Source organism: Ovis aries, chromosome 14 (assembly GCF_016772045.2).
Source record: "Ovis aries strain OAR_USU_Benz2616 breed Rambouillet chromosome 14, ARS-UI_Ramb_v3.0, whole genome shotgun sequence".
Taxonomy (NCBI): Eukaryota; Metazoa; Chordata; class Mammalia; order Artiodactyla; family Bovidae; genus Ovis; species Ovis aries.
This window is the reverse complement of record NC_056067.1, coordinates 11,295,232-11,315,278: the sequence shown is the minus strand read 5'-3', so window position 1 is coordinate 11,315,278 and position 20,047 is coordinate 11,295,232. Positions and strand designations below refer to the sequence as shown.

The 20,047-nt window shown below is 51.5% G+C and overlaps 2 protein-coding genes across 3 annotated transcripts; one reads left to right on the top strand and one right to left on the bottom strand.

Annotated features, from left to right (window-relative positions):
* Window positions 1-1,080: 1,080 nt before the first annotated feature.
* LOC101105179 (cytochrome c oxidase subunit 4 isoform 1, mitochondrial) lies at window positions 1,081-8,003 on the bottom strand. Of its 2 annotated transcripts, none has more exons than XM_042230780.1 (5): window positions 7,473-8,003; window positions 6,651-6,724; window positions 2,769-2,936; window positions 2,069-2,200; window positions 1,081-1,335 (listed from the first exon to the last, which is right to left on the bottom strand). In XM_042230780.1, exons 2-5 carry the CDS (start codon window positions 6,721-6,723, stop codon window positions 1,199-1,201), a joined length of 510 nt encoding a protein of 169 aa, XP_042086714.1. In that variant the 5' UTR covers window position 6,724; window positions 7,473-8,003; the 3' UTR covers window positions 1,081-1,198. The 2 variants fall into 2 exon arrangements, with proteins under 2 accessions (XP_042086714.1, XP_027833508.1); XM_027977707.2 differs by having other exon boundaries at window positions 7,925-8,003.
* Window positions 8,004-8,138: 135 nt separating this feature from the next.
* Window positions 8,139-19,507, top strand: EMC8 (ER membrane protein complex subunit 8). The gene is made up of 5 exons (XM_004014949.6): window positions 8,139-8,636; window positions 15,343-15,419; window positions 17,636-17,705; window positions 18,432-18,526; window positions 19,044-19,507. The coding sequence occupies exons 1-5, from the start codon at window positions 8,406-8,408 to the stop codon at window positions 19,201-19,203; spliced, it is 633 nt and encodes a 210-aa protein (XP_004014998.1). The 5' UTR covers window positions 8,139-8,405; the 3' UTR covers window positions 19,204-19,507.
* The last annotated feature ends 540 nt before the right edge of the window (window positions 19,508-20,047 follow it).

The following is a 20,047-nucleotide window of genomic DNA, read 5'->3' as shown; positions in this document are numbered from 1 at the left end:
CCATCCCCACTCGGGCAGCGCCCTCGGCCCCTAGCCAACTTCCAACCTGGGAAGGTCCCCTCCCTCTTGGGGTCATTCTGAGGAGACAGCAAGCACCTGGGCAGGGCAGGTGCCCCACCAGGGGCACTCAAGGGTCAGAAGAGCCACATGGTGGGCCAGGTCAGTCCTGTAACAGGAGGCCTCCCCGGAAAGGAGTTGAAAACAGCATTGCCCAGAGGGAGGCCCAAACCACCCAGAGCCCCCTGGTCCTCACAGCCAGACTTGCGCCCTGCCGCTCCAGCACTTCCTCTCCCACCAGAGGGCCTGGGGGAGATGGGGGAAGGGGGTCAGCCGGCCCTCTGAGAACAAGCCAGAAGACACTAGTCGGGGGCTCCAGTTAAACCTGCTCCTCCGTGAGCCTACCTATGGCCATCTTTCCATCTCACGCCCCCGTGTGAGCTCTAGGACCCAGTTCCCCTCCAGTTACAGCTCCTCCCCCACCCGCCCGCCTGCCCCTGCACCAATGCTGCTGGGAGACCCCTCTGCACTGGCTATCCGGCAGCCCCCATCATGCAGCTTGTGTTCTGGGATCTGTTCTGCACTTCACCCCCTGCAGGGGCCCCAGGGACCAGGGAGGGGAATGGACTTTAGAGTGAGCGGGAGAAGCACAGGACGGCAGGAGGAGCCCCCACGGGGAGCCTGCCTGCCGGGGGGCCGGGGCGGGATGCCTGGCACTGGCGTGTAGCTTCTTAGATAAAAAGGTGGAGAGCAGCCAGGAAATCAGGCAGGAGATGCAGAACCCGGCCTGCCCTTTCCAACCTCGTGGTCACACACTCCAACCAGCACCAACAATCTGAAGGGGACAGTTTCGGGACAGGGACATCTGTCGGTCCGGCTACTATAATGGGATTTTACTCATAAAGACGTCTTGCCAAGGCCTCTATATTTTAGTTTTCACTTGCTAGTCCTCATACACTTTGTTTTTGCCAGTTCACTTACACCCAAATCGTACGGACTACTGACAGACACTTGGGAGAAAGCCCCGCACGCCCAGTGCTGCTGCACTCCATTCAGTCACCGTCAGAGAACAACCACGAGGCCTTCACGTAAACTGCGCGTTTATTAGCACTGGTGCTGCAGCACGGCGCTCCCAGTGGACATGCGGAGCTGCATGGCGGCGCCCGGACAGGCGAGGTGCAGACTCGGGAGCCGCGGGGCCTCACTTCTTCCACTCGTTCTTGTCGTAGTCCCACTTGGCCGAGAAGCCCTGGACGGGGGCCACCTTCATGTCGAGCATCCTCTTGGTCTGCTTGGCCACCCACTCCTCTTCAAAGGTGTGCGGGATGGGGCCGTACACTGCAGTCCAAAACAATGGCGTGAGGCGACACTGTCTTGACAAGGTGTTCTAAGCCTACACGTCACAAAGCTGAGTCTTCCCCATCGCACTAGCAACTTGATCAGCACCGTCACTGGCCACTCAACACCCACACCCACACAAACATGCTGGTTTTAAACTCTGCACACTGACAACTTGGCACTTCCAAATTACACCCTGGCTGGTAGCAGTGAACACGAAGACCCAAAGCTACAGCAGAGTGTCTCCTGTGCGGGACACAGACAGCAGGCACACTGGCGAGCGCGGAGCCCAACCAAAGGTGACTCACGAAGAGCCGACGGCCACAGGCCTGTCACCGACCCACGTCCACACGCAGAACGGGCCAACCTACCCCACAGGACAGAGAACGCAGAACAGCAGCACCAGAACCAGCAGGCAGCCCCGCCGCCGGCCGAGCAGAACCTGCTAGGTCTGAAGACCCAGACCTCCGGTGACTTGAGCTGCAGTCCCTGCAGCCCAAACAGCCCCCCGTGGTAAGAGTGTCCTCCTCCTCACTCCACCTTCCACCACACCTTCTCCTTGACACCTAACCGCCAAGCAGATGAGCTGCTGGAAACGTGCTGGGCTGGGCAACCAAGCACGGCGGGCCACACCACTTCAGTTCACGCGAGCCAGCCTCCCAAAGCTGGTGAACACTCCAGGACGGAGCCCAGATGGCAATGCCTGTCTGTGTGACGGCCCCGCCCCACTCACCATAGTGCTTCTCCCAGATGAGGAGGAGCGCGGTGAAGCCGATGAAGAACATGGCCGCGCCCACCACCGTCTTCCACTCGTTTGTGCTCCTGTTCATCTCGGCAAAGCTCTCCTTGAACTTAAGGCGGTACACTGAGGACAGAAAGGACCGTGCTGCAGGCACAGAGGCCCACCTCGAGGTAGAGCTCCCCAACACGGGGGAGGGGGTGTGGTGAAGAATGGCATGAGGAACACCACAGGCTTCAGGCCCCGACACCTCCCTCTCACTTGGCGGGGCGGGGGGGCAGGCGGAGAAGGGAAGGAGGAGGTGCACGGAAACCCTGAAATTCCCCATTTAGAGGAAGGCACGGGGTCCGTGTAATGTGCCCTCTTCCTGACGGTATGTCAGCGATCTTCCATCAGTACTTAGCACACCCAGCCCCAGTGAGTGGAGGGGCCGAGGAGCTGCTCACACATGTAAACCATCCTGAGTTCCACTGGGTGGCTCTGCACCCTGGCTCCCGCTCCTCCTGGAGGCTGGAGCCCACGAGTATGGACAGAGGCGCCTGGGAGGGGGTTCAGCCAGCTGGCAGAGCTCAAGCCCTGGACAGCCCCACAGACGCACAGCACCCCACCCTCCCCAGCACACTGGTCTCTGGGCCCAGCCCAGAACCAGAATTCTCGCCCAACGCAGGCTGCCTGTGGTGCCTTCAATACCCACGTTCAACTTTCTCATCGATGGAGAGGCTGCTCCAGGAAGCCTTCTCCTTCTCCTTCAAGGCCTTCTGGCTGGCAGACAGGTTCTTGACGTGGGCCACGTCGGGCAAGGGGTAGTCACGCCGGTCCACATAACTCGGGAGAGCATAATCTTCACTCTTTACAACACTTCCTAAAAAACACGTTCGACAAATATTTGAAATTCATGTAGGTTCCGTTACAAACAAGGCGGTACTTCTAAGAACTGAAGCCAGTCCAGATATGTGCACCCTGAAAACCTCAGTCATCCTAGGGGCTGTGGCCCCCATTCCCAACAACTGCAGGACGGTCAGGTGACATGGGGAGCAGGCCCGCCCCATGCGGCCCTGAGAGCAGGTGAGGACGGAGGGTAGATGGTAACAGCAGCGCTCTTCATCACAGAAGCCTGCCGGGGCACTGCAAACAGGAGGGCACATCCTGAACTACCAGGGTTCACCCAGAGGTTGGACAGCTACTCAGGCTCCCTGGACTAACCGGAGCCTGGAGTAAATGGAGGCCCTTCCACAAGAAACTCCAACTAATGGGGAAGAACAATATAAAACTCATAAAGGAAACAAGGGTTCAAAGTCCAGAAAGAAAGACATGGAAAGATGGCTACTGTGGCACTGCTTGATACAGCAGAGCAGCAAATAACCTTAGAAATGTGCATCATGGAGCCACTGGCTTGTTCAGCAGAGGTCTACAGAGCGCCTACTGTACGGCAACTACCGTTCTAGCTCAAAATGGGAAGAGAGTTGTGTACACACCAAATCACAGAATACCATCGGGGTTATATTTTCTTTTTAAGAATCTGAGTTATGTGTAGATACTCACATGAATATGCCACTAAACACAAGTTAAACCCAAGCTGTCATCAGTGGAAAGCAGGGATGAAATGGAGACTTCTGCCCAAAAAGATAAAAATTTCAGCACCTTCAAATTGGTGTGTACCCAATGTATTACTCTAGTAAAAAGGAGAAAAGTTCAAAAGCAGGGAAAAAACGAGTATCTTAAACTTTAAGGTTTTCCCTCAGCAAAAAGCTGTTTGATTCTACTCTGTATTTGCAAAGAAATTCTGTGTTCGGCACAAATCTGGAGGTATAAAGTCCTACAAAAATGCTTCACCTCCATTAGCTTAGTCTGAATGATTGAAATCTCCCAAACCATGTTAACAACAGTGAAAGAAAACCTTGGATCTTAAACAAAGCAGTAAAAATCCTGCAAATGCTCACCGGTGCCTGGCCGATGACTAGCACGCTCATATATTCGTACCCAACCTTATCCCAAAGAGACTGAGATGAAAATGGCTGTAATTTTCATTTTTAAAGTTTTCATTTAAAACTTTTCAATTTTAAAACTCTAAGACACTATTAAAATGATGAGTGGACTAAAAAGCACTCAGCTTACACAAGTTATTAAAAATAGATGTTAATTGGGGTGTTGAGAACGTTCTCAAGTTGATTACAGGATGATGGCACAACGCAGAAACGCACTGAAGACTGCTGAAGCGTAGCCTTCAATGCGGCAGGGCGTTATGGCAAATAGATCTTAGTAAGACTGTTACCAAGACGCAAATGCTTACAGCCTTGAAGCATCCTAAGCATGAAATTGCATTTTCTAGAACAAGAATGACTAATTCGTGACCTCACCGCTGCCAAGGGCTCTTCAGGACTTTTGGCCTGGTTCCCTAGTAAATGGGAAGGGTGGGGGAGGACCCCACACACAGTCACATAAATGTTAACACACCAAACATTCCTTTCAAAAGGAGAGAAAAGCAAAGATTTTGCATCCTAGTGAAGGTTTTATCATTTCTGTCCTGGATCTGGATAGATATGGGGGCCTCTGCAGAGGAAATCCGGTGAATCTGAGCTCCGTCTCAATCTGACTTGTCGCCACACGAACACCTGAGCTGCCGGGGGGGCTCCCAATGGCTATTCTATGTGGAGAACCACTTCATGTACGACTTATATGACCACAACTCTAGAATGAAAGGACGAGACTCGTCTGAGAGACAGCAGTTTCCTCCACCCGCCTACCATGTGCTCGAGAGGCGGCAATGAGTAAGCCCGGCAGGTCCCTGCTTCCAAAAGCTCACGCTCAAAGAAGCAAACACCCCTCAAACTACCCGCAAACCCACAGCCTCTAAGGAAGCACACAGGGTGAGGCAGGACCTATTTTCCTGTAAAATGACACCTGCACAGAGGGTGACGACTCGAAAGAAGCATCATCTACACCTCTGGAGCTGAGGCAGGAGCCAGCCTGGTGCATCCGAGAAACACACACCAGTAGGGCAGGGAGCGAGGCACTGGGGAGGGCTGGTCTGGGCTGCTCTCTGCCTTTGTGAGTCTGCTGTGAGGAGGCCAGTGAGGCCGGGGGCTGATGTTACTCCAGGCATGAGGAGCCAGCGGATGGCTTCAAGAAGGGACCAACTAGATCGGACTTCCTCTGCCAAAAGCAATACCTAAGAATAAGCCCTGGTCAGTGCCCCTGAAGGAGACACAAGTTGCCTTCTCACAGAAGATCAGCACGACCAAAGGGACAGGAAGGGACCTTGAGGGGTGATGGAAGTGTTGCATGTCCTGACTGAAGTCACTGTCACACAGTTGAGTGAGTTTATCAAAATCCATAGAATGTAACACCTAGAAAAGATAAACTTTCCTTTCTGTCAATTATACTTCAAACTAAACTAAACTAAACAAAGAGCTAAGGAAACACATTAGCAAAACCAAAATGGAAACAAAAGGTAATCTTTGACCTAAGTGACTTTCTAGACTTAGTGAAGGAGTGTTTCTTTCTGTATGTATTAACAACTAAATTTTTTATTATCTACTCATTTAAATAACATTTCAATAATGCTTTTACTAAAATTATCTGTTTTAGAGTCTGTTATCCTGAGCAATATAAAGGACATACAGAAATGTAACACCAAAGTATCACCAATTAAAGGACACTACATCAAGGGAAAAAAATCACACATAGAGCAGCTCAGACCAAAGCTCTTGAGTCCCTGGATACGTGAGTCTTGCTCTTCACTGCGTCGCCCATCACGCAAGCCTTGCACTTGACTCCCCAGGAACAATCTCCACAGTGGCTCGCACTGCCTCCTCCTGCTTGCTTTCCCTCTGCCTGGCATGCCATTCCCCTCCTGAGTGTGAGAGAACCCACAACCCCTTCAGCAGAGCAAGGCCTCTCCTCCAGAAGCCCCTCCCCGTACCTCAGGCCGGGCTAAATGCTTCTCCTGGGAGCCTATCTCTCACTGAAACACTGCCTACATGCATCTTTCCTCTCCAGACTGCTGGGACTCTCGAGTAATTCCACGTCTCATATTCCTTTATTCTAAGTGTCTAACACTGACAGCTACAAAGAAGATGCTTGATAAAAGCAAAACTCAACTTGCTATGTGCCAGGCTCTGAACTAGGTTCTTTAAGCACATTTCAGGTGAGAGAACAGGTTCCTAAACTTGAGCAGCAAGTATAAGGCAGAAATGAGATTAAACCCAGTCCAAGTTCCTTCCCTTCTGCTGTCCCAATAATTTAAACAACATTCAAGGTAAGTGGCTAGACGGCGGGGGTGGGGGTCGGTGGCGGGTATGGGACGGTAAAGTCGGGTATAGTGTGGATCTCTTAAAAGGTGTGGAACTTGAACCTGAAAACATGGGAAGGGAAGGAAAGAGGAGAAAATATCAGTATAAGCGAAGACTCAAACTAGAAGTCATTAAAACTCTTTAATCTAGAACTAGGCACCATTAAACTGTATGTATCTCCCTTCAAATTCCTCAACAAAACGTGATCAGGATCAAAGCTCTCCACATGTGAAACTAGCACAGGGCCTTACCAGCAGCAGAGCAAAAAGAAAGATTACACTTACCATGGGCCCGAACACACACTGAGGTGGAAATTGCACGCCTGCCAATCAGGCTAAATACTCTGGTCGCCAACATTCTGAAAAATAAACATACCTTCACTATGAACAAATGTAAGTGCCTATTAGGAATGATTCTTTCTGCCCCAGTGCATTCTGCAAATCAATGCAATTCCTTTTTTTCTTCTTCTCCCCAATATAAGTGACTGGTTCTTCATTACTGATTGTAAACTTTTAAAATAACCTAGGATGAGGGTTTGGTTTTTTTTTTCCCCTCAGCAGACAACATGTTTCAATGGAGCTTCCTTATAAACCAACTGCCATATATATACACTTAAGGCAACTGGTAGAAAACTGGTTTGTTTAAGGGGTTTTGCTTTTTTTTTTTTAACCTTTGTTTTTTTAAAAATCAGCTTTCTTAAAAAGCAAAGGGAGAAAAAAAAATAAGGAGACTGGAAAAGCTAGAATGTGCTGCCAGTAATGGGCTCCACCGTCTAGAGGGAAAAGGTAAACAGTTTAAAGTAACTAAGACACACACACCGCATTCATCACCTGGTTACAGACCAATATGTGCCCCGGCTTAGAAGGGGAAATGAAGGGGAATGGATGCAAAGGCGGCCTGATTCACTTTCAATCCCTGCAGGACAACGAGTGACCGGGATGACACACCTCTCACGTGGGCCTTTTCAGGGTCAGGCCCAGCTCCCCTATTTGCCCCTCCCTTAAAACTGGACCTTTCAGGGACGATGGAAAAGATTCCGAACGCATTCAGAAAGCAGCCCACTAGAGGCAGAATAAACAGAAGCATGACGTCAGGGCCGAACTCGCCTCCGTTTCCCGTGTCTTCTCCCCGGCCTGGCCAGCGCTTGAGCGAGTGCCGAGCGTCTACCAGGCGGGGAAGCGGGGCGCCTCCCTCGGAGCCCCGTTACACCCTGGGCGGTGGTGCAGCACCGTCGGGAGGGGCGGCCGGGAGCCCGCGAGGCGACCTGACCTCAGGCCCCTGCCCTCGGCCAGCGGACACTCCAAGGTCAGAGCCGCAACCAGCTCGCGGCTGCGGAAGGACAGGCGGAGACCGGCCGGATGCTTCCAGGCGTCATACAAGCAGCAACCAGGCGGCTCCCGAGCCCGGAGCCCCCAAGGGCCGGCCTCAATGTCACCGGGACAGGAGGCCCAGTCGTCAATTCCCTGTGGGCGCCCAGCCGCGGGCACGCAGGCCCGAGGGTTCCCGGGGCTCGACCCTCCTCAGCCTCGCGGCGCGGACCGGCCACCGCCCGCCTCACCTGCTGCCACCGACCAGCCGCTGCCCACCGTGCCCGCCGCGACCGCCCTCTACGGCTCTGCTGCCCGCGACCGGAAGAGAGCGAGGCCGAACCGCGGAGCACCACGGGATCGAGGAGGACTCCACCCCGCGCCCGACCGCGCGAGAGGTCACAGGACCGGAAGTAGGTCGAGCAGCGAACGTCGTAAAACGCCGGACTAGGCGGCTTTCCGGCTGCCACTGGACGTCCGCTTTCCGGCGGCGCCCGGCGAAAAGCGCGAGTGGAGTCTTAAGGTGGCCGTGTCGGCCTCCCCCGGGTGGTGAGCCGGCATCTGAGGAGCGGAGCTTGAGCGGGGCTGGGCCCGTGAGGGGCCCTCGCCAGCCGCGGGGCCGCGCCAGGGAGCCGCCGCCTCGTCCTGCTTCTCCCCTGAGGCGCCGCGCGGCCAGGCAGCGGATCCAGGCCTCGGCCGGCGCCGCGCCTCCGGGGCCCTCCCGGGCTCAGCATGCCCGGGGTGAAGCTGACCACCCAGGCCTACTGCAAGATGGTGCTGCACGGCGCGAAGTACCCGCACTGCGCCGTCAACGGACTGCTCGTGGCCGAGAAGCAGAAGCCGCGCAAGGAGCACCTGCCCCTGGGCGGCCCGGGCGCCCACCACACCCTCTTCGTGGACTGTATCCCCCTCTTCCACGGCACCCTGGCCCTCGCCCCCATGCTGGAGGTGGCCCTCACCCTGGTAAGCGCGGGAAGGGGCTTGCCTCAGTTAGCGGGACAGGAGACGGGTTGACAGTCAGCTTCCTAGCCGTCCCGGCTAGAAGGTCAGGGTGGTCCAGCCGGAGTCTGGGGACCCAGCACCGCCGAGTTCGCCGTGACCGTGAACGGACGACCCGCGAGGGCGCGTTAGTCTTTGTCCGCACGCACTTAGCAAACGCCCCGCAGATGGCAGGCACCTCGTCGTTGCAGCGGCGAAGGGGCGACCATAGGCGTCCCGGGTGTTTTTAGAACGCCTTAGGCGACGGAAAAGGCACCGATTTTCTCACACCAGTTAGCCCTTACAGAGACAAGCCGCTGTTAACCGAGCGTCTGTATTTGGAATTTTGAGTCGCGGGGAGTTTGGACGTTGCCGTCGGGCTCGCGCGCCCCGTCGCGAGGCCGGATCCGTGTCTGCCGTAGGTGTGAAGGCGCGGTTCTAACCGTTACTGCCCCAGGACACCCAGGGTGGACCTACGGTTAGAAAGGCGGCGTCGAGCGCTCCGTGAACAAGAGCTTGTCTGTCTTCCTTAGTGACATCTGGAATGCACCCGTGATTTTAAAAGCTAAAGACTGTGGAATTTGAAAGCCAGAGCAAACTTGCCTTCCAGGCCGCACACTTCTGTGGGTCTGCTCACGATTGATCTATTTGCAGTACAGTGGGAAAAGGTGTGGCATAGAAACAGACCGACTGGTTATTGAATTCTAGGCCGTAGTTGTTGAGGTATGGTGACCGGTGAAGGAAAAAAGACCACCTGTAAATTGGAGTTAAAACCTTAGGGAGGAGTAGGCTCAGACCTGCCTGGATTGAGGTATTTTTCCGAATATGTATGAACTGTGATACTAAGAGAGAATTAGTTGATTCATGCAAAGAGTAGTTAAGTTTGAGAAAAGTAGTAGAAACCCTTTTTCTCTACATCCCAACAAGCGAAATGAATCCATTTTGTAAATATCTAATTATGACACCCATGTAAATTCTTGATAAGCAGGACATGTCTTTAGACTAGTGGTCCTTGCCTAAGCTTACTGGGCTCATTTTTGAGTACCTGTTAAACTGAGTCATTGTGTGAATTTTTCCCTATCATCGTGGGGCAGAACATAGATAGAAGGTAGATGATGTGTATAGAATCAACCATTTTAGCTCCTGAAGAAATGTGCTGTTGGTATCAGTGTGTTCCTGGGGTATGCATGTGTCTGTTTTAATGCAACTCTTTTCAGCTCCCTGTCTTGATTATTCTATCAACATAACTGTGTGGTGATTGGATATGTGAAGTGCAGTCACTCGCAGGGAACTCAACTGACCAGTAGTGTTAGTGCAGGGTTATCCAGCTCTCCAGTAGAGCCAAGCCTGTGGCTAGGGGGAAGGATATTGCTATGGATCAAAACAGTACGTGTGTAGCGGTTGAACTTGTACCAGGTAGACAGGTACAGTACTGAAGAATAAGTGCCATATGAGGGGGTCAAGCAGAAAGTGGGGAGGGGTCCGCTGACCCAGGCTGGCAGAGTCAGGGAGGGCAGGCTGCCCAGAGAAAGGGACATGCAAGTAGTCACCCAAGGGGCAAGGCTGGAGGAGGGGGACAGAGGGACCAGGTGAAAACCGGAGCGGGGGTGGGGCGGGGGGACTTCTAGAGATGAGCTAGAAGGCAGAGTGTAAAGCGACCAGACAGAGAGAGAGGTGAGCAGTGGACAGATGCATCGTAGAAATCATTCAGGGACACTGCTCACTCTGCACCACTGCACCTAGACTCCAGGCGCACCTTCCAGCGTGTCCCCGAATGTGCCCTTCAGCGTTGGAGTCTGCTGTCCAACAGAAGTACGTACAAACTAGGTTTTCTGCACTTAGCTTCTTTTCAGACAGTAGAAACTGTCTGAATGTCTATCCTGCCAAGCAGTATGGTGGTTTGTGCTCACTTTTCTTATATTGATCAAAACTTTGAATCATAGACTCAGCATTTGACAAGTAGGAGAACAATGTCAATTGAGTACAAATTAAATAACTTTCAAAATAAAGTTACAAAGAAAAAATTGCCATTTGAAACCATCTACAAGTTTTTGTGTTACTGTTAAGATGTTTAAGTTTATATCATTCAGATTTTGTCTTAGCAGCTTTATAACCTGAAGGCAATGAAAAATCTCAGCCATAGTTTATCAGCTGTAGAAAATGTTTTAATAAAGCATCTAAATCCATAAAACTATAAATGAGGCCTAATTCTGATGGCTTGTTTCTATTCAGGGAGTTTTGTATTGGGTTATTTTTGATAAGTGGGAAAGACTGATTTGATATGCTGTCCATCAAAGGGTAGCATCAAATTCCTTTGTAAGGCTTTTCATTATAATTTTCCATTAAAAAAAAAAATCCTTGCATTTCTGGGTACTTTCTATTTTTTTTTTAAGTACTTAGGCCTGTTATCTTAATTTATCCTTACAACCCTTTGACGTAAGTAGTGATGGAATTATTTCTAATAGCAAAAATCCATAAAATGTCAGTGGGGAAATTAGCATAAAGCTGCTGTTTCCCTAAGCTCTCTTTGTCCTCCCCGCTCCCCACACACACCCCCCTCACTGTGGTTTCCTAGTGCTGGGAGCTGCTTGTTGGTACCTTCTGCTCTGATGACTTCCTCGTTTGACTTGGGCCTGGAATTCCTTCTGCTGCCCCCATGTGTGCTTTCCCTGTGCTCATCTGCACAGGCTACCACCCCTCTGGCTCTCAGCTCAGCCCCCTACTTCCTCCTGGGAGGGGGAGCTGGCTGCTCTGGGCTCTCCTTTCAGTTCTTCCCGTGACCTTCGCTCTCTGTTCCCAGGCCCCTTATCTCCAGCGCTCTTCCTCCAAAGCCGGTTCCTCCTCATGGAAGAATCAGCTGCTGATTTGAGGGTCTTTTTCTTCTCCATGAAACTAGGTAGCCCCTCTAGTTTTAGACTCCAGGGCCTGGGTGTTGCTGCAGACAGGGAGGCTCCCAGACACCTAGCTTGTAAGTGACCAGCCTGGGAGCAGCAGCCTCCTTGGGGTGACTTACTTAGCAGCTCCCTGCCTCGCCTGCTTTGTGGCTGTCGTCACGGAAGTGCATGCAGTGCCTCGCTCACGCAGACACTAGCAAGCTTGCCGAGAGAAGCTGCTTCCTTTGTCCAGCCTAGCTGGGAATGGATGAGTGCGCCCGGAGCCTGTAGTAGTTCTGCAGGTCTGGGAGGGAGCGGGCCTGAAAGACGTGAACAGAGGGTGGCGGCTTGTGCCAAGGTGATAGTGTCCTTCTTTCTGTCTGAAAAGGAAACTGCATAATTGAATGCAGGATTTGGACCTTGTATCAAAGTCACTCGCCAGGCATCAGAGTGCCATCGTGAGCATTTTCATTTTGCTTGTTTACAAGATGCATTACAGGACATCAAAGCAGCAGAAACGAATTCACTGAGAACAGAGTTCAGACGGCTTCTCAGCTCTTTTGCTTTGTCCTGCCCCACTTGGAGGGTGCGAGTTGCCTACTGTATAATCTGCCACTTAAATCCACTTGGGCTTTTTGTTAACAAGCTGTTTGGGCTGACTGCAGGATTCTGAAACCCCTCAGGAGCCACCTGCCCCAGCCCTACTCGGCCGACTGTCCATACTGCTTGCCTCCTCCAACACACCGGCTCTCCTATGCTCCGTCACTCACTGATGATGTCTGGTTCCACTGAAGCTTGTGTTCGCTACTTCTGTGGACTCTGATGGCTGGTTCTCCAGTCATCAACTCGTGGCCACTGGTGTCTCTCTGGACAGTGGACAGGCTGTGCATGCCCATCACAGGAATCCAGACTTCACTTGGTGGTTCTTATTTGAATCATTGAAAGGTTTCGAAAGCCAAGCCCAGGCTTTTGTGACCTGGTTCACTTTGGGAGCAGCCTCTTCAAAGAGTTCTACTAGGAGTTCCCTGAGGTCCAGTAGTTAGGACTTGATGCTTTGCCTGCCGGGGCCTCAGGTTCAATCCCTGGCCAGGGAACTAAGATTCTGCAAGCCATGTGATGCAGCTAGAAAAACAAACAAAAAGCAAAGAGTTCTACTAGAAGTTTAAGGTCATGACGTTATTTTTCTGCTAGAATTTGGTTAGGCCTTTAGAGCGTTTTGTACAGGAATTCACCCCTCTTTAGGTAAAGTGTCAGTTGAGGTATGCGTTTGTTTGGCACAAGAATTCACCATCCTGTCAGATGCCTTCTCTGCTGTCTGAGTGCAGGTACAGGGTGACCCTGTGTGTTTCTTGGGGACTGAATCCCAAACCATTCCCTTCAGCCCAGGAGCAAGACGGGAGCAGCTTAGACTGCTCGCTGAAGACTGCTGTGGGAGCACCCGATGGCCTGGTGTTAGGGCTTGGTGCTCTCACCGCTATGGCCTGGGTTCAGTGTCTGGTCAGGGAGCTGATACCCTGCATTCGTGGTGCAGCCTGCTGCAGGACAGCGGCAGTGGGAAATAATTGTCTTACCCTTGCATCAAAGGTAGCTGTGGTAGACCGAAAAAAATGCCCCCCCCAAGATGTCCACCTCCGAGTCCTTGGACCCTTACATGGAACAAGAGACTGCAGATAAGATTGAGTTAAGGATCTTGAAACGCGATGATTATCCTGGATTATCTGATGGACCCAGTATAATCACAAGGGTCCGCATAAGAGGCAGCAGAGCAAGAATCAGAGAAAAGAGTTTTGACCACAGAAGCAGGGGTCAGAGTGAGGCAGCCACCACCCGAGGAATGGGTGACCTCTCCGTGTTGGAAAAGGCAGGGAGCAGATTCTCCCCTCGAGTCTCCGCCAAGCGTCAGCCCCACGGACTCGTTTTCGGCTTCTGACCTGTGAGACAGATCTGTGCTGTGTTAGGCCACTAAGTGTTCGTACCAGACTCAGGACTCTCTCTGTAGTTGTGACTCTGGATGTAAGAGCAGCCCACACCGCGGAGCCAGGCGAGGGGCGCAGAGCTGGGCAGAGGTGAGGATCACCTACATGAGGACGCCCTCAAGAGACCAGTTTGATCGGAAACAAAGGCTGAGAGGGCAACACCAAAGGGCGGGCCAGCGGGTAGGTGTGAGTTCAGGAAATGGGACCAAGTGCCAGATTTTAGAACTAGGCTATGCCCTTGGATACCATGTGGAGGTAAATTTAGAAAGAAATGAAAGAATTTTGCTGCTGTAAGCAGCAGTAGAGTTTCCAAGACTCATTCTTTTAAGAGGTGATAGAAATAAAATATAAGTAGTTGTAGAATAATTTGCCTCAAAGTTAGAGTGAAAGAGCCATTATAAATATTTTGGAGACATAGCCCTCATCTCTTGGGTGGATGACCAAAACCTCTAATTGGTTCATTGAGCCTTGGTTTTGACCCAGTATGGTAATTTGTGAGCTCTTAGGAGGCCAGAATTACTATTCTAATCCTCGTGTGAGCCAGGGAACCTTGGACTGTGACCATTTTGTAATGTCTGCTTTTAGTCATAAAGGAGACTGTTGGAGTCCCAAACCAGAATTTGAAAAAAGAACGAATAGAGCTATGTTTAAAAAGGGAAAAGAAAGAAAAGAAACCCTTTTAACCAGTTAATTCACTTTGAAAAAACATTGAGGATCAGTTGTATCTCTTCTTTTGCAAGCTGAGAATAGAATTTCCTGCAGTGTATTATTAAAATTCCATTACAGCAAAACAGGACGACCTTTTGTTGTTTTTAATAATCGCATTAGACCTGCAGGATGCTAAATCTGATGAGAGAAGAGTGGCATTGTAAAACAAAAAACTTTCAAAACCTGTGGCCATGCTCCCGTTTAAAAGCATGCCACAGGGAAGTGTGTGAGTGCAGGCACACGTGCTCCCCTGTACCCCACATCCCAGCACGAGGAGTTTCCATAGTGTGTCACAACGAATACTGAAATAACAGTGTTGAAGGGCTTGCCTTTGAAAGAGGCTCGGATTCCCATGCTGCCTCTGTTTTCTGGCTGTGCAAGCTTAGACCCTCTCTGAGCTCTTTAGTTTGCTATCTGTGAAGGATTGATTTTAACAATCTGAAGGCTTGTTCAAGCCCCAGAGGGCCTCAGTGCTTCATTTTGTCAGAGAAAGTGGATAACACTGGTTCCCCCTCACCCATGGCACTGCACCCATTTATTATGTGTCTGCGCTGGAGCCTTCTGCTGGGACTAGGGGAGGAGGACATTCCTAGTGTCCAGCCTCACACCCCACCCCACCCCCCGGCCATTGCAGGCTCCTCCTCTGTGGGAAGACACCCCACCTCCAAGAGAGGGGGAGCCTACGCTCTTTGCTTTCTCTGACCTCCTGTGGACTGTGGAAAAGCTAATTGCGGTGGCCTTCCTTCCCCTGAACACCCATATACCCTTTTGGTGTGGGTTTGTTTTTTTGGTGGCCATACCACCACCATAATGTGGTGGGATCTTAGTTCTCCAACCAAGGACTGAATCTGGGCCACAGCAATGAAAGCCCAGAATCCTAGAAATCCCATGGACAGAGGAGCCTGGTGGGCTACAGTCCATGGGGGTCGCAAAACTAGGACACAGCTTAGCGACCAAACAACAGAGGCCCCCAGGAAACTCCCCAATTTCGTTCTCATAGGCAGGAGGATACAGGAGTTCTGTTTGTCTTGTCCCAGCATTTGGTTGAGGGAGGGAGGTTCCTCTGTTTATTGAGACTTGATATTTAAGGGAAAAGCATTCACCTTTTCTTCCCAAATTTTGTTCTCTTTTCAGATTGATTCGTGGTGCAAAGATAATAGCTACGTGATTGCTGGTTATTATCAAGCTAATGAACGAGTAAAGGATGCCAGGTATATCCATGCAAAACCCCTTGAAACCCCTCAGTGGGCTCCGGGTGCAGAATCTGTCAGAACAGAGTCCCTCCATGCTTGTAGATAGTACTCCAGGGGTACTGGGGCACAGTCTGTGGGAACAGTGCCCCTCTGTGCTGTTGATAGTATTCCAGGAGGACTGGGGTATGGGTCATTCCAAACACCAGTCATTCTAAACACTCATATGAACATTGGGATTCTGTCCTGTGTTGTCTTTATTTTGCTAAACGGGAATTCTTAAAACGAAAGCAACAGTCAAGGGCCTCCTGTTCAGTCCCCCCTCTGCTGTGCCTTGCTTCCCATTCCCAAACTGGGATTGATGTAAGGCAGAGCACCAGGCAAGAACTCTACTCTTTTTTGGAGTAAAAAAAAAAAAAGCAACTTTTAGGTTTGGTGTTCTTTGGGTCTGCTGCTTTGACAAAAGCATGGTGTTTGCTACTTCTCACATATAATAGGTCTCATTTTCTTTTATCCAGCTAGTTGCCCCCACGGTGGTTCTCACTAATGAGCAAAGCTGAGATCTTTGCTTTGTTTCTACGTCAATGTCCTAGCAGAAAAACTGATGACATCCTGACGTTAGGGTAATTTGAGGTGGGCTTAATAAGCTGGTTGTCTCCAGAGGTGTGAACCGTATGTCAGAGAAAGGAGGGTGGTGCAATTACCCAGAGCTGGTGACAAAAGCTGGCACCTGCCCTGCCTGAGGAAGGAAGATGGGTCGGGTCAGGAAGTCGTGTCTCCCTTCCCACCCTCCCACCCCCGCCCCGAGAAGAACAGTGTCCTTTGGTCAAGGGATGTGGCCAGCAGCCAGCCTGATGTGATCTCACGGAGAGAGTCCCAGAGGAGTCGGCACCCTGAGCAGCCAGAGGCATGAGCTGGGTCACCCTGAAGCTTTCCTCATGTGGCCAGGCAGAGCTGACGGGCTCCAGTGTCCAGGCAGTCAGGGGGTGCAGCGAAGGGCCCCAGACCAAATGCCTCCCGGAGTCATGTCCACGCGCCCAGCATAGGCAAGTGGTGGGACTCAGTAGCATTTGGGGAAATAATGCAGTAAGCCAATGGAGCACTTCCAGAGATATGAAATGTTTTATCCTAGAGGACTGGGCCCAGTCGGGACTGAGGGCGACAGGGTCCCCAGCACAGCATGGGCTCAGAGCAGCTTCTGTGCCAGCCTCTCTGTGGACGACATGCAGAGCTGTTCTCCGATTCCTGATTCTTCAGCTTTTCCCAAGACACCTGTGACTGTCTGGCCCCTGCATCCGTGCATGCCTCTGGTTTCTGCTCAGTGCATTTCTTACCAGCCCCTCCTTCGAGTCCTCCTGCCTCCCTGTGTTGATGAGCTGGAGCCTGTTCACGGCGGGCATCAGTCTTGGTCCTTCTACACGAAGGAAGCTGCCAGAGTGTGAATCCCCTGCCCCAGGCCAAGCTCTGTGCTGAGCTGAGCCTCGGACTCCTGGCCCTTGCCCTCAAGCTGCTGCACTGAACTTGAAAGACACTGGAACCCAGGCCTGTGGTGCAGGCCCCGGAGCCCGTGCTGTGCGGGTGGTGCAGGGGCTGTGGGAGCAGGAGGTGCTCCACCCACGGCCGCGACCGGGGAGCCTTGGGTGGGTGCAGACAGATGAGCCGGCGGCTGTGGGACCCCAGCCCTCGAGACCCCTGTGCAGCACTGCCTTCACTCTAAGGGCTTTCCAGGCTGACCTGGGGGATGAGAATCCCTGGGGCCCTTTCTCTGGTGCATTGGTTTTTGTTTCATTTTTCTTAATACGATGCTGCAGATAATTACACATCTCTGTAAATTTTTCAATTTTAAAGGTAAAAATAGAAGACTTGGCTAAATTTATTTTTATAAATCATTAAGCCTGCTTTTTTCACCTCAATCACAACGAAAGGGTCGTAACTATATAGTGTGTTTTTTTCTGGTTCAGTCCTTGCTTCAGAAAGCTGAGACTGATTGCACAGAGGGAAAGAAGCACAAAAAGACAAGGGCCCCTGCTCTGCCCTGAGCTCCACACGGTCCTCAACAAGTCACTGCAGCGGGATCACAGTCCCCAAAAGCTACTTAAACGGGTGTGACCCCACCCGGCGGGGTAGCTCACTGGTGCTGTTGGTCTTTGTGTCGTTGCTGTTTACTCTGCCACAGGCAGACAGTGTTGCCCAGTGTCAGCTAAAACTTGGTAACCTCGCTGGTTCTTCTCTCGCAGTCCAAACCAGGTAGCAGAAAAGGTGGCCTCCAGAATCGCCGAGGGCTTCAGTGACACGGCTCTCATCATGGTGAGTCACTGTCGCTCGCTCCAGAGTCCTGTGTGTGGGGACAGCTGCTGAGCAGCCTCTTGCTGACGGGAGCTTTGTCTGTGAGCGGTTTCCTTTCTGCAGGTACTTACTTCATTAGGCCGTGGCCGCCTCCGGCCATCTTCTTCCAACTGCAGGCTTCAAGTTGCTGAGTCAGGGCTGCTGTAGTCATGGCACACGGTGTCCAGAGGTGGGGGTCTTTCAGCTCCAGTGGATCTCAAAGTGGGATCCCCATGCTGACAGTATCAGTACCACCTGGGAGTCTATTGGAAATGCAAGTTCTGGGGGCCTAGGAATCTATGTCTCCATAAGCTTCCAGATGATTCCAGTGTACACTCAAGTCTGAAATGCATTGAATTAGGTTAACCAGCACAGCTGAGGGAGCAGGGAGGGACAGAGCTCATGTCAGGAGCCCTGTTCCTCTCAGTTCAGATGGAATTCTAACAGGGAAGGCAGCGTAACGTTTGGAAGCTTCGAGTTTGGGAGAAAGCAGGCAAGTCCTGAGTGTTTCTCTCCCGTGATGCGGGGTGAGCCTGGGCTGTGTTGGTGTGCACTCTGAGGCGGGGTTTCTGCCATAGTGGGCAGTGTTGAGCCCGTCCCTGACCATCCCTGTGGAGTCCTCCCCGTGGGAGAGCCCCAGGGAGGGACCTGTAGGCTGCTGCAGAGGTCCTGGCTCTGTTCACGAGTGCACCCTTTGTCTCGTTGCAGGTAGACAACACTAAATTCACGATGGACTGTGTGGTCCCCACGATCCATGTGTATGAACACCATGAAAACAAATGGCGCTGCAGAGACCCGCACTAGTGAGTGCCTGTTCCCAGGGGGTGGCCCGTGTGCCGCGTGTGCTGGGGCCAATCCTGGCATGCTGCTCCCACGGGAAAGCTGACCCCCAGGTTTTTGGGTTTTTGGCTTCTGGGTTTTTAAGCTACATGTTCTCTAGAGAAGTGTGCACACCTCATACAGAAGTCACGGGTGTTCCTCAGCCCCCGGAGGACAGGCCTGTAGCGTTTCCAAGCAGTGGAGACAGCCTGTCACTCACGGATCTCCCCTCCCAATCCCAGGCCACCTTTCCCTAAGCCAGGCTTGTGTGGTTTATTTGCAGTCAGTCATCTACCTCCAGCTTTTTCAGAATTTCATTTGAAGGTTATCTCTTCCATGTTTCATATCCTTTATATGCATCTTCATGTGTTTAGATGTGTTTGCTAGAGTTCACCCTTGGCTTACTTTATACTACTCTGCACGCGGCTGGTTTCCTGTTTACTCTATTGAAAAGCCACGCGTTTTGAGTAAGAGGCTGACTTCTCCTGTCTCACCTCATAGTGATTACTGTGAAGACTGGCCAGAGGCCCAGAGGATCTCGGCATCGCTCCTGGACAGCCGGTCCTACGAAACACTCGTGGATTTTGATAACCACCTGGATGACATTCGGAATGACTGGACAAATCCAGAGATCAATAAAGCTGTTCTGCACTTGTGTTAGGGAGGGGTTTCAGTGACTGGTCTCTGGGTATTTCCACTACACTGAAGAAGAAAAGTTATTTTTAAATGTAAATAAAATATCACAGCCGGTGTGGAAAGCTGACAGTTTTCAGAAGTGGCGTGTGCCTTGAGAGAGGGCAGAATGTCCATCAGTCACCTGTCTAATGCAGAGTCTCTAGACCAGGTACAGACCGTCCCATTCGACCACCCTGTGAAGCCTTCCCAGTTGTACGTGGCTGTAATTCTTCAAATCAAAGCTATTTCTGCTTGTCCAAGATTGTTCCTATTAAACAATTTTAACTAACCTTTTATAATCTGGAGAGAATACTTTTTAAGGCATATGAACTGTCTTTAAAAAAAAAAAAGCCCAGATCTTATACCCAAAAGAGAGTGTTTGTGAGTTTTCATCCTGTTTGAGTTAACATCGTCCAGCCTGGGGATCAGGCCCGCGCCTGGTGTGCCTGTGCCAAGATGTGTCTGAGAGCCGTATGCTGGTGTCCACAGCCGGGCGGCTCCCCTAGCTGCCGCGCCTCTTCACATGGGAATAATGCTGCTGGTGCCTGGGAAACCTTCGCCGTCAAAGGGTAAAAACAAACACATTGGGAAGGCAGCTTGAGTGGGAGCACTGTGTGATGCTCCTCAACCAGACAGATGGGAAACCCACAGAACTGAAGAAAAAGGGGACCGGTGTGCTAAGGTTGTCTTAAACAGGCAAGAGTCGGTCCTGACTCCTGATCAGCTTGCATGATTACCCAAGTGGCTCTAATTTATTTCTTCACAGCAATTATTTCTTTTCGTATATGAAGCCACACAAGCTGAACAAAACATAGGCTCCTGGAGTTTTA

Excerpts from the sequence above, each read along its gene's own strand:
- LOC101105179 (XM_042230780.1), bottom strand. The coding sequence starts at position 6,723 with ATGTTGGCGACCAGAGTATTTAGCCTGATTGGCAGGCGTGCAATTTCC. Across the intron at positions 2,201-2,768 it reads CATCGATGAGAAAGTTGAAC|TGTACCGCCTTAAGTTCAAG; the intron begins GTGGGTATTGAA and ends TTCTGTCCTCAG. Across the intron at positions 1,336-2,068 it reads CATCTGGGAGAAGCACTATG|TGTACGGCCCCATCCCGCAC; the intron begins GTGAGTGGGGCG and ends TTTGGACTGCAG.
- EMC8 (XM_004014949.6), top strand. The coding sequence starts at position 8,406 with ATGCCCGGGGTGAAGCTGACCACCCAGGCCTACTGCAAGATGGTGCTG. Across the intron at positions 8,637-15,342 it reads TGGAGGTGGCCCTCACCCTG|ATTGATTCGTGGTGCAAAGA; the intron begins GTAAGCGCGGGA and ends TTCTCTTTTCAG. Across the intron at positions 15,420-17,635 it reads GAACGAGTAAAGGATGCCAG|TCCAAACCAGGTAGCAGAAA; the intron begins GTATATCCATGC and ends CTTCTCTCGCAG.